This window comes from Motacilla alba, chromosome 5 (genome assembly GCF_015832195.1).
Source record: "Motacilla alba alba isolate MOTALB_02 chromosome 5, Motacilla_alba_V1.0_pri, whole genome shotgun sequence".
NCBI lineage: Eukaryota > Metazoa > Chordata > Aves > Passeriformes > Motacillidae > Motacilla > Motacilla alba.
Window position 1 is genome coordinate 5,698,347 of NC_052020.1, and position 12,966 is coordinate 5,711,312.

General features: G+C 39.8%; 1 protein-coding gene across 5 annotated transcripts in view; it reads left to right on the forward strand.

Annotated features, from left to right (window-relative positions):
- KIAA1549L (KIAA1549 like) overlaps positions 1 to 12,966 on the forward strand; it is a 133,906-nt gene that overhangs the window by 100,445 nt on the left and 20,495 nt on the right. For all 5 annotated transcript variants that reach the window (XM_038139434.1, XM_038139430.1, XM_038139432.1 and 2 more), the window contains exons 16-17: positions 4,143 to 4,272; positions 10,234 to 10,581. In XM_038139434.1, the coding sequence (XP_037995362.1) occupies positions 4,143 to 4,272; positions 10,234 to 10,581 (478 nt within the window). The remainder of the gene's footprint in view (positions 1 to 4,142; positions 4,273 to 10,233; positions 10,582 to 12,966) is intronic.

Below are 12,966 nucleotides of genomic sequence, written 5' to 3' on the forward strand. Positions count from 1 at the left end.
CCTGCAGTGATAGTATCTGTAAGATATTGTGTGTGCCTGTTATTGGTGATCTTCCTGTGCCTTTAACAGAGAAATTCAGAATTTGCTCATCTGTCACGTGAAGCTGGCATGCTGTATAACATTACCAATGTTTGATTAACACTTCACTGTCTCCTGAGGATGGCATAGCAATAGCATTCAAAACCCCATTTTAGAAATGAGGGGGGAGTGCAGGTGCTGATTGTGCCTGAGCCGCTGCTGTGAGTGGGTGCTCTGTTGCTGGTGCTCTCTGAAACACAAACTGGCACGTTGGAAAGAGGAGATCACACCAGTCCTACCCCAGGAACAGCACAGAGTGCAGATTCCGCTTCCTTGGAAGTTCTGGAGGCGTGAAGGATGGTAAGAGAGTGTGTTTGCCATCACACCTTGCACAGGAGGTCTCTGGTTCTTACTGTAATCAGGGATTAACATCAGTTGATCCATGAGAGAAAAAGGGACACTGAAGCACCTTTCCCCTGGAAATGGCCCTCACGCCTGGAGGTGCAATGTGGCATCCCATCTCCTGGAAAGCTCAGACCAGACTTTTCCTATGAGCATAAAGTGACTGCAATCAAAGCATCGCTGGTGACACAGGCATTGCACACAGTGCAACTGCAGCAATTACCCTCGGGGCGCAGGCATGAAAAAGACTGTGATGGGAATTACAAAAGCACTGTTGGCTCAGATTATGGGCAAAAGCTGAGATCAGATGTGTTTCTGTAGGTCTAGAGTTCAGTGGCTGAGGGATACTGCCCTGAAAGGGCTGTTTGCCAGGGCTGCAGAGGTCACTGAGGAGAAAAGGCTGACTCAGCTGTATGTTATGTTGGATGTCCTGGGGCACTGTTTCCTTGTGCAGTTTTCCAATTTATTGTGCACTGAGAAGGTAAGAAATGGAGCCTGTCCTTACATGGGAGCCCTGCTCTGCACACTCTGTCCAGGAGGTACAGACAGAGCGCTGGGAACCTGTGTTGAGGGGTGCATTTGGTCCAGGGAGCTGGAGAGCTCCCTCAACACATTGGTGTGGCTGTGACTGATCGAGGCATTAATTTGGATGCTAATTATGTGTCCCATGGCTCACAGGAAGTGTTTAAAAACTTAAACTGAAGATTTAACGCAGCCGCTTGCTTTTTGTTAAATACACTGATGTTTGCTCATGAGCCAGTGTGTGGGAAGATCCCATACATTTTTTCCTGTGTGTTGTGTAAATTTGTCACAGTCTATTTCAGCCAGTGATCCCTGGAATGACAAAAATTGCTGGGAGGCAGGTAAACTCCTGTGGAGAATGGTTCCAATAATTCCAGCTGCACTATGAAAGGCTGCCTGCTGGACTTGTTAAATATATTACCTGTATCCCCACATGAGGAGAGAGAATCGCTTCTGATGCACTTTCTGTGAAGACACAGAAGGCTTAATAAACTTTACAGATGCTGCAGATGTTTACAAACAAACCAGTTCTGATTTCTGTGCTAAAATTTCCACACTAAGACCTGGAACAGAATTTGATATGCTGCAACACACATGAAAATTCTTGTCCTTAGTATTCTAACAAAAATAAGATGGCTAAAAATGTTACACTGCTGGAGGAAAACCTTGAAAAATACTACAAGGTAGTGTGGTGTTTGGTTATTGATAAATGAATCAATGCAATTGCATTTCTGTAATGAGATAAAATTGCTTTGAAAGCAATCTGGGTAAGCATATAATTGAAAACATTTATATACTTTTCTGTTTTGAGTCATTGTTACAGCAATTAAAACTTGGGAAAATTGCCATTTTTAAAATGATATCACTAAAAACTAAGTCAAAGGTTTCAAAGTTTCTAGGGAAAAGGTCTATTCTACTCTTTTCTGTTTTATATATATTCCTCTAACTTAAGTCACATTGTTATAGCTGTTCCAAATCATATCAGAAAATAGGGATGCAATTGATTACTTAAGGTTACCTTTATATTTTGAATTAATTTTAAATTGCATTTAAAAGTGATTTACAAAGCATTGCTGCTAAATGATTTGTTTTTTTTCCAGAACAGAGCTTTGTGCTCTAGGTACCTTTCAGTCATCAGTACCATAATCCTCATGTTTTAAAACATTTTAAAACATCCAGCTGTGTTCCCAGAAGGCACTTCCTAACCCATTTGAATGCCAGTTGTTCCTGTTCATACCTCCTTTCTCATTAGTAAAACTCTCTTAAATGAGGTAATTGGCAATCTCAAGGTAATTTTTAAGAGCCCACTGATGAAATGCACTATTCTTGGATTTTCTTTAATAGTTTGCAATCAGGTCAAGAATCTGCACGTTTTACAGAGCTGTATATTTGAGTGCCTTAGGAAATATATCACAATTGCCTCAACTAAGTATTTATGGACCTATTGTAAAACATATGAAATTTTGGAGACCTTTGGTGTTAGAAGATGGAGATTGTCAGATCTGATTACCCTGTGCATAACCCTGCTTTCTGTTAATATCAATGGCATAGTCAGAGAAAGACTATATAGGAAGAAAGAATTTACTCAATATTATTTTTGTAGGGGAAACTTATTCCAAAAGCTCTGCTTGCCTTCTGCTTTGGCATTGCATTTGGGACTTTGAAACACGAGCACGGTGATTTGTCATCGAAGGTCACACAGAAGTTTTGGAAAGTTGTCTTAAAACTAAATACATGCCTGAGTAATTTATTTAATCAGAAGCATGAAATTGGGTTTTTTTGTTCTACCTTTTATCCTGTCTGATCATGTAAATGTCCTACTTTCTGGATTTCTGCAAACCAGTTTCTGCTGCTCTAATCTGTCAAGGCAAAAAGTGCTGTTAACAAGATCTGGAATAACTGAAGAATTATTTATCAGTGAATTAATTTGGACTGTCTTGTCTGTTCATTTCATTGATGGTTCTTGAGATGTTATACCATGGAGTGACTTGAAAGTGTGGCTTCAGACATAATAGTGCAACTTGTCTTACTTCACTATGAGCATTGCAGGTCCCCTGTGTGGAATAAGCAGCACAGAGACATGTTAGATGACCTGATCTAATTTTAATATTCTGAATGGAGTAATTGCACAAGGCAGAAAAATAGCACGGCTAGGCAAAGATAACTTTGTATCAGGCTCTAGCAGTGTAATTGCTGTGTTAATAAATGAAGCTGGCATGCCATTATTTCTTCTGTTACTGATCTACTTCAGGACCAGTGCTCCTCTGGAGTGTGCAGCACAATGAATAATGGCCAGACACAGTATGAGAGCAACTCACAAACTCTGCTGGTGTAGAAGTAGCCTTCTTAAAAGATGCAGCTTGATGAAGCATAAAGTTCCTGTACCACCATTTGGCAAACCCTCCTGCAGATATGTACAGATATGCTCTGTGTTTCACAGAGGGATGCTGCATTTGTTTTTGTATAACCAGCATCAAGGGCAGAAATGGTTTTGCTGGAGAGATTACCGGGTATTTTGGATATTCAGTTTATTCTGCCTTTCTATTGCGTTTGCTTCCCCTTGGCTTGGAGCACCCAGCAGTAGAAGCTCAGTGCCCAGGGATGAGCAGCACTTTGTCCCAGTGAAGCAGCTGAATCCCAGGAAGGACAGCTCTCTGAGAAAGCTGTGGCCAGTTACCAAACTGGCTATTTAAAACCAGCATCTTGCAAGCAGTTTCCTCCCACTGCTGTGTCTCTTCCCGTTCCCTGTGCTGGGGGTTTGTTTCAGTGGAGCGTTTTCCTGCTTCTCTCTCAGTGCTCAGGATCAGCAACCAAAATCTCTGCTCCCCATCTGTGTGTGTGGGAGAGCCTGTTATTTTTTTAATATGTTTTTTTTTTTTTAAATGAGTTTGAATCATAACAACTGAAGTTAAAAGGGTCCTGATATCTTCTTGGGACATATTTCATCTGACAAGCTCCCACATACAAAGTCCATGTCTTTTATGTGATTTTTATTTTCCTTAAACTGTAAAAAGCAATTAATCATCTCTTAATAAGGTAACTGATTTTTAGCACTTCATGTATGTAGAAAGAATATCCTGTAACAAAGTGGCATTTTTAAGAACGTCATAATTTTAGAATAAAGGTGAGTATTGAAAATAACTGTCTGTCATTATATTTTCTTTTTCATTTTTACCATTTTCTTGTTTCATGTTTTCTAGGCAGCCATTGAAGAACTCGGTGTACAGAAGCAGGCAGTCCCTGAACAGTCCCAGCCCAGGGGAAACTGAGATGGATCTGCTGGTCACTCGAGAAAGGCCGAGGCGTGGCATCCGGAACAGTGGATATGATGTAAGTTCATTTGGTATAGGCGGAGAAATCTGCTCAGCAAAGCCTTGACTTGCTCCAGGGAACAACTGATAAGCCACAAGACAGATTGCCATGAGATATTTAGTGTTACAGGAGTTTATGTGCACTCAGCATCCTGAAAAATGCTCAGACTCTTTTGTGTACTTTATCGCTCTACATTATTTTACAGTCTGAAATGCAAACAAAACGTTTGCCCAAATCCCATTATTTGCCAAAGTATTAAATCTTGAATTTAGATAGTTCTTCTAAGTGTGTGGCTACTTAAGAGTGAGCTTTCTTCATTGCCATTGAAATCCTCTGTTGGTTCTGAAGAACAGCCTGCAGCTGCTCTCTCGATTCAGAAGAATGAATCCATCTTCTGGGATTTTCACCTAAGTCCCAATGTCAGTATTTTGTGGAAATCCCCCAGGGACAGGTATTGTCCTCTTGCTCCCATCAGAACTGGGAGAGTTTTGTGTAGGTAAATGTCAACCCCAGCCAGAGGTGATGCTGCTTTGTGGTCCAAGGAGCTCGTGCAGCCAGCACAAGGCAGAAGACTTGGCTTGTGCAGTCTGAACAAACACTGGGTGCAAGTTGATGCTGTGTGAAATCAGAAGGAGGATTAAAAATATCCCCCATGCCGGGGAAATGTTGAGTTTTTCAATCCTTTGTCACATGTCCAAACTACTGTTGCTCAGCCAGCCCTGAAGATCAGTCCCTAGAGAGGGTCTAAACCATTCTGGAAAACAAGGAAGTTCACCTGTGGTTGCCCATCCTCTAAACATTTTAGGTGAAAAACATTTTTTTGTGGGGGAGTGTTTCATTGTCAATCGTCTCTCTGACAGGAATGTGATTTTAGCAAGGAGAAAGAAAGTACCAAAGCTGGGGGGATGTGTTCAGGAAAGTTTAAACCTTTTACAAAATTTTTCAGGGCAGGCTGTAGTTGTCAGATTTCTGAAGTGATTCCCTGCATTTGGACACTTCCCATCAGACTGCAGGAGTCATGCAGGGCTGTGTGAGTGGGCTGACTGGTACACTGCTTTCTGAGGAATTAGGATGCCAATACTATGCTAATAAAAGCTAGTTTTTCACAGGGGATATTTCCCTGGAAATCAGTGTTGAAAACATTCTGGGAGCAGGCACAGCAGCAGATTTTAAAAATATATTTCAATATATTGTGTATGCTATATATAAACCATATTTTAAGGAAAATTTATTAAAAACCTTGGAAGTAGATTAATGAGCTTATGCAGATTCTGAAGTGTCCTCAGAGTAATTGTAAGCTGTGAGATGTGTGCACATCACAGAAAAAATTGCTTTTGCCTTGCCTTTGGTGCTGCAGTTGGGCGACCTGTCCCTGGCACAGTGCTTCACTGATAAGTTACATAAAATCCCTCTGCCCGATGCACTGCAGATTCACTGCAGTGCACCTCTTCCAGCTCTGAATGCATTTCCCATCTGAAAGCTCAGAAATGCTGCTGGGAAATGGGACAGGATATTGAAATTTAGCTGCCAAGCCTGAGCCTGCAGCGTGGGCTGGTCCCCCGCTCCTGCTTGAGGCTCCTCGGAGCTGTGTCTGACAGGCTTCGTCTCCCAGGATACCCACTGATGGCTGCATCCATGGAATTTATGGATCTCACCAGCTAAACACCTCTGGAATCTGACCTCTGAAAATGGATGAGAAAGGGCTGCTTTGAGTGCTGACTCGTGTGCCCTTTCTGTTTCATACAGCAACACCTGGTACCCATTTTTGACATGTGATTTGTCATATTAAATGTTCCAGCCTTCTCAGACTGCTGCTAACCTCTTTCTCCAAGCATGTTATTTAGCAGCAAGTCCTGCCAAAGAATAGTGAAATCTGCATTTTATAAGCAGTGCCAAATAATTCAATTTAGGAATCAAATAGTTTGTTTTGCCTAAAAAAAGTCGGGAGACTTTTTTTTACAGCATAAAAAATTGTGGGGGGAATTTGAGCTGTTACTAGTACACCCAGGTTATGCATTGAGGTTTTTCTTCCCAACAACAATAATGTTTTTATTTTTAAAGAGAAGAGACTGAGATCTCCCAGATTCTTTAAGAAAACTCCTTAAGAATTCCTCAATTATGTGCACAACCACAAGGTTTCCTTTCAGTAACAAATTTCTAAATGGTTTTCTAAAATACTTCATTCATACTTTTCTAAAAATACTTCATTCTCTATAATTAATTTTTGTGATATTTCTCTGGATTGTGGTTCTGTTTCTCAGAGCTAAAAACTGGTAAAGATATGGGGATAAAGATACAATATTTTACATTTGTCCATATGGAATATGTAGCTTTTAATATTATTTTGGAGTATATATTCTACTGTTTAATGTTCTCAATTTGCCTTCATAGTGTCTTTTATAAATGAATTATTATTGAACTGTACCTAGCTTTCCATTTTAAAGAATCCCAACAGGTTTTACTACCATCACCTTCAACTAGGAATTAGATTCACAAGACTTTATTAGCATGTTTATTATTTTCAACAAGTTCATGAATGACTCTGTGTAGAGTAAATGCCATAACAAAAGATTCTAGAACTTCTAGACTGCTCTAATGAGATTTATACCAGAGCAGAAAATATTTAGGCTGTTTTTGCTATCAAAGGAAGAAAATGACCTTATTATACATGTCTAAGAGATCAGTATACAGAAGAATTCATGGGCATAATTTTGTTGATATAGCTAAATTAATGCAATGCATCCCAAAGGTTATAGATGAACGTGCACATAAAGAGTTTTACTGATAATGTTGCAGCAGCAGAATTATTCAAGGGGTATAGAAAGTCTGTCTCTCACTGCAGGGTTTTGTTTGCTTGCTTTGTGTACCTCTAGTCCCTTCTATTATACAGTAACTGTGTATGATTTTATGTAATGGTGGCCTCTATTTCGGATAGCTACGTGTTTCAGTTGAAAGGATAACAAACAAAAGAACAAATAACACTCAGAAAGTGATAGGATGAATTGAGATAGATTTTAAAATATGAGGAAAATAAATTATTATTGTTTTTCTCCAAAATCTACATGTTAGTTTTTATATTGAGAATTCAAAGCTGCCTTAATGTTGGCTGCTAATATGAATCTTGTATACACGTGATATATTTTAAACATTCTGTGGGGGTCTAATGCCTTCACCAGTGAGATGTAGTAGAAAATCTGATTTACTTCAGCACTGGGTACTAATAGGTCTGCGTGGGATTCCACTCACATTTTTGCAGGCATGAGCAAACAGAAGAACCATGGTAATTAATCATCCAGTCAGGATATTATGATTTCAGAGGCTCTTTGGCTGCACTTACACAAACTACCATTGCATTTTATAGTCAGCTTTCTAAAACCTGTCTGATTTTTATTTATTGTAGCAACACAAACACCAATGGAATCAAAATGAAGCAATGAAATTAAGGAAGAGTTTTTAGTCGAAAATTTCCTACAAAGTTTTTCCATTTAAGATAGTTTGGTGCAGTTGCATTCCCCTTCCCCCAGTCTGATGTGTGTACAACTTGGGAAGCCTGAATTTGAGTTTGTGGTTTTGAATTTAGGTAATATACTGTGTAACCATGACTATGTAAATTATGGTTAAATTCTAATGTGCAAATGTTTAATTTTTATCTTAACTTTTCTTTCTTTTTTACTGCCATACTTTCATTCGATACAAAATATAGCTATGCTTAAAACAGAGAAAGCAAATTAGTATTTTACTTAGATTTATTATCAGTTTTCACCACCAGTGTAACTCTTTTATGAGTGGCTTATAACAGAAAAAGAGCACCAGTTTGGTATTTCCCTCTGAAAAGGAATAAATATATTTTATGATTGTCCTACAGCTTACAAAACGTTGGGGGTACAGTCACTTATCTGTTCAGGTGTAGAGAAACACTATTACAGGGGAAAAAATGTGCCACACTAGGAGCTACAGAACACTGAAATGATCAGGATAGTGCTGGAATTTTTAACAAGAACATCCTGTTGTATTCTTTTGTTTAGGGCTATTTTAAACTCTAGCACAGTTTCTAAGCACATTCTATATATAGAAGGAGGCACAGATCCTATTGCTCATCCCAGTTATCCTTCACAGTCAATGCATTTTACAGGTATTTAAAGAATTATAAGGAATCAGTTGCTGGTTAAAAAACATATGTTTTTAAAACTCTGGGCTGTAAAATTGATCTTACAAAATGTAGATGAAGTGTGGTATTCCACTTTCAACTTCTTGCGATGTGATGATTGTTTTGTGTCACGGAGTTACAGCCAAAAAAAAAGCAGGGAGCTGATTTCTGTTTGTACAGAAGGAATCACCCTAGGAGTAGCCCTTCAAGCTAAGCTGCCCAAGCACTGTCTGCTCGTTGGAGAATGTGCTTCATTCCCTGTTCCCAGGTTAACTTTGCATAAATACCTGTGACTCCTGTTTGGGGGCTGGGTAAGACCCCTGAGCTGGGCCACGGTGTTCTCTGCAAGGGGCAGGGCTGAATTTGTGGTGTCATTGTAGAACTTCAGAAAAACTCCTAAACTTTAGTTCTTCAGAAATCTTAATGTGAGAGCCTGAACAAAGGAATTTCAGTCTCTCTAGCTGTAGTAATGTGTCCCTTGGAAGGGATCCTTCACAGTCCTGTTACTATTTAGGGAACCGTGCTCTTCCTGGCACAGTTGCACTGCCATTGACACCACAACTAAGACAAGAATTCAAACATTAATTCTAATCGTTTTTAAGTGAGCCCATTGACAGTTAAATCTGCTACAGAGTGTCCTTGCTACTTTTCCTAGCAAAGAATGTAGAATACAAAGGGCTATTATACTCCCCCGCATTGTATAATTTCTTTCCAATATTTGTCGTGTTTCTATATTATTATTGCCCCTCTAATTAAAAAAAATGGGACCACAGTTGGGCTAAAAATGATTTATTGCTCAGATAAACATCAGTCTCAGAGGCCGTGAGATTTATGAGAGCAAGCAGTTGGCCATAGCACAAAGTAGTCACAGGTTCTTTGTTACTAGACAATATATAACTTTTTAATCCAATGGACAGTTGCCATAGGTTTATTTTGCTTTTCTAACCTAGCACCTTTACTTCTACTGCAATGCAGATACTTTTATCCAATGGACTACTATTACACATGCATACATATGTTACCACATTTCTCCTCATGGAGAAAAGCAAGGCACAGCTTTATCCCAGGAATATAGCTGGGACTCACGTTCTCTGAACATCAGAGAAAGAGAAACACAGCTCTTATCACTTGCTGTGCCTGTGTTGTGCCAAAGTAGAATGGAATGTGGAGATTGTTTACCCAAAGTGAGGATGTTTTCTTCCCTTGGCCAATCCAGGCCAAGAGTGTGGCTGTGTTGAGATTGTCTGCTGGCAATCTTGACACAGTCAGCGAGAGCCATGGATGAGTGCAGTTGAGTTTGTGAGTGCATGGCAGATTCAATTGTAGATTTATAGAATAAAGTACTTCATCAGCCCTCTGAAGATGGAGTCAGATGCCGTGTCATTTTTCTCTCCTCTCATTGAGGGGTCGCCTTGTTTTGCGATACACATACACTTCTATTATAACATCTAAACTCTTAGCTTACTCTATACAATTACATCCCTACATTATAAACCCTTCACCATCTTATTAACACATTTTTTTACTTAAGGCATATTCTTACTTACAACTATAGAAACATGCATTTATGATTTTTCTGCTTAATGTCTGTGTATTTTACATCAATCCAAGCTTCTCCCAAGGCTGCACATCAAACCCTCCTGTGTCTGTGGAAGTTTCTATTTTTCCATTTCCCACGTGTCTACATTGTCACAATTCTCGATTGCGTGCGTTACATCTGTGTGTGCTACGTCTGTGTTTGAGAACGTCGAAGTGGCACAATGCTACCTTGTAAATGCTATCAAATGCTGTCTTGTAAACCCTTTGACATCCACTTTTATTCCCCCCGCCAGACCGAGCCTGAAATTATAGAAGAAACCAACATTGACCGCGTCAACGAGCCGCGGAATTACGGCAGGGCCCGGCAGGCCAAGGGCCACTCGGAGACGTCGACGCTGAGCTCGCAGCCGTCCATCGACGAGGTGCGGCAGCAGATGCACATGCTGCTGGAGGAGGCCTTCAGCCTGGCCTCTGCTGGCCACGGGGGCCAGCCCCGGCAGGACGCCTACGGCTCGGCCCCACACCTGCCCTACTCCGAGGTGGTGACCAGTGCCCCCGGCACCATGACCCGGCCGCGGGCGGGCGTGCAGTGGGTGCCCACCTACAGGCCAGAAATGTACCAGTACAGCCTGCCAAGGCCCGTAAGTGGAGCTTCTCTTCACCATGCTGTCATGTCAGAAGGGTCCTTCAGTTCTGAGCCATATTTTTTTTTAAAGTAGTTCCATTTAGGTGCTTAAAACCAGATGCTTATAGAAAATAAGTATGTGTAGGGTGATGTGTACATAGACATCTACATATGTGCTTGCCCAGACTTTGCAGTTGGGAGGATGAGTGAGCCACACACATACACCATGAAAGACTCGGAATCTATTTTAGCAGCAAGGTTGTCTTGTCTAAGTTGTACTAAGATTTAAAAGAATAGGCTGAAGATTTAAAACAGGCTGTTCAAGAGATCCCAAGCTGTTGGAACCCTGGCTGCTGAGAATTTTAGACTTTCTGTGCTGACAGGCACTGATCCCCAAGAAAACACTGCATTTGACCTGAAGGCACAGAGAGCTGTCAAAATTTAATGATAGAGCTAAGATTATAAGTGTATCATTTGAATAGTAGTGTATAATATCACATAGCAGAAAACTTAGGGTTTTAGAATACAGTAATATATTTAAAACAAGATAGATGTTTTAAGACTAGTCCTTAAGACTAGAGAGACCTTTAGAAGCTAGTCCTTCTTCTTCACCTTCTTCTTCTTCATGGGCTTAAGAGATAAAAAAGTCCACATTACGAACCACAGGTACTTAGTTATTAAGATAAAAGTAAAAATATTTTAGGTATAATTTCTTAATAAACAGTTTATCCTTAAAAAGCCTTGTAGAGAGAGAAATAGTTTTTAGTTTGTTAGAGTGAAGTGCTATAGAACTCACACCAAACTTGTTTGCACATCTCTCCTTCTGCTCAGGTAATGGATATTAGGAAGTAATGTGGTTTTATGGATTAACTATGGTGACATCTGGGTAGGGAGCACCAACTCTTCTGCATCACTGGAGAGGTTCACCACTGAAGAGCAACATGAAATGTGGGCTGTTATTGGTAATCTTGCACTTACAGCTATTGGCTTGAGTCTCTAGAGAAGAAATCTAGAGAAGATTTAATTCCACAGGTCTCTTAGTTGACCTTATAACTGACTTTATCCTTCATTTTCTAGCCTCAAGCAGCAGCTAACACGTCCTCACCTTGCAGAAGTAATACATGAATTAGGAACTTAAACCCAAGGGTGAAAATTGTTAATGGAATTTTGTAGGGGTCTAGACAGGAGTGACACTAGCACTGTGCACACCCTCACATGAGAAACTGCCCCTGAATTCCCACATGTGGTAATGTGAAACTCAACAATATATTTCCTCTTATGTCAGATACAAATCTAAACCAAAAGTGATTGCTCTCAGATAAGAAATAGCCCATCTAACAATACCAGTGTGATAAATTGTTAATTTTAAGGATTTTTTGGTCAGATTTTTTTTTTTTTAAAGAATATATTTCAAATTGAGTCCCTAAATCTGGCTAGTATAAGAGGATAATGCAGAAAAATGTCCTCAGTTCAAAATCACCATTACCATGACTTCCTTGACAATAAAAAATACATTAAGGGATGCTGCTTCTGAACTATTCTGAACACAGCTGAAAGCCAGTGGCACTGCCTGCAAAGGTTCAGGTTGGTGCTATTTAAATCATGCTAAGGTTATTTCTGGCACTTTGAAATTGGTCCGATGAAATTCGTACAGCATATAATCATTTTTTATGGTTAGAATTTGATTAAAAGCTTAAGAGACAGCTAATGGGGAGTCAAATTACCTTGACACTTCAAAGAATCCTTATAAAATGAAATTAAAAATATTATATGGTGAGAGGTTTTTTAAAAAAATATAATAGCCACTCTTCTTATGGTGAATGATTCATTGTTGTCTTTCTAAGACTTATTACTATCCTAAATCATCTGCATATTTGGGACCTTTTGCTTATCTTTCTGGAATTCTGAAGACAGAGTTAAATAGTTAAATTTCCTGAAGACAGTTGATTGCCACAGATGAGGATAGGCACAGACTGCTGGGCTTTGGGTAAGGGCTGGTAATTCATAGTTCTCTGCATATCAGTTTCATGAACATGCACTGTGCTTCAGCCACCCCATTTCCTGCTTTCTTCTCATGGGGATGGAGGGTTGGAATTGAAAATAACCCCAGCTTTGGGGATGAGAGGTACCTGTGCACTGGGATGTTTGTTACCTCTGTAAACCAAGAATTAGTCATTTTTTCCCCTTTCTTAAAATTCAGTTCTTAGTGGCAATTAGAAGTCAACATCAACAATGCTGTTACAATTCAAAACACTGAGCATTTTGAAAATGAAAATTTCATCTTTGAAAATTCAAGGGCATTTTGTCTGCTTAGATGGAGCAAGTGCAGAGGGGTCCAGAGCCACTCTTTAGTTCTGTGTTGCTTCTGGTGTCCTCCAAATTGTGGATCTTGAATTTTTTG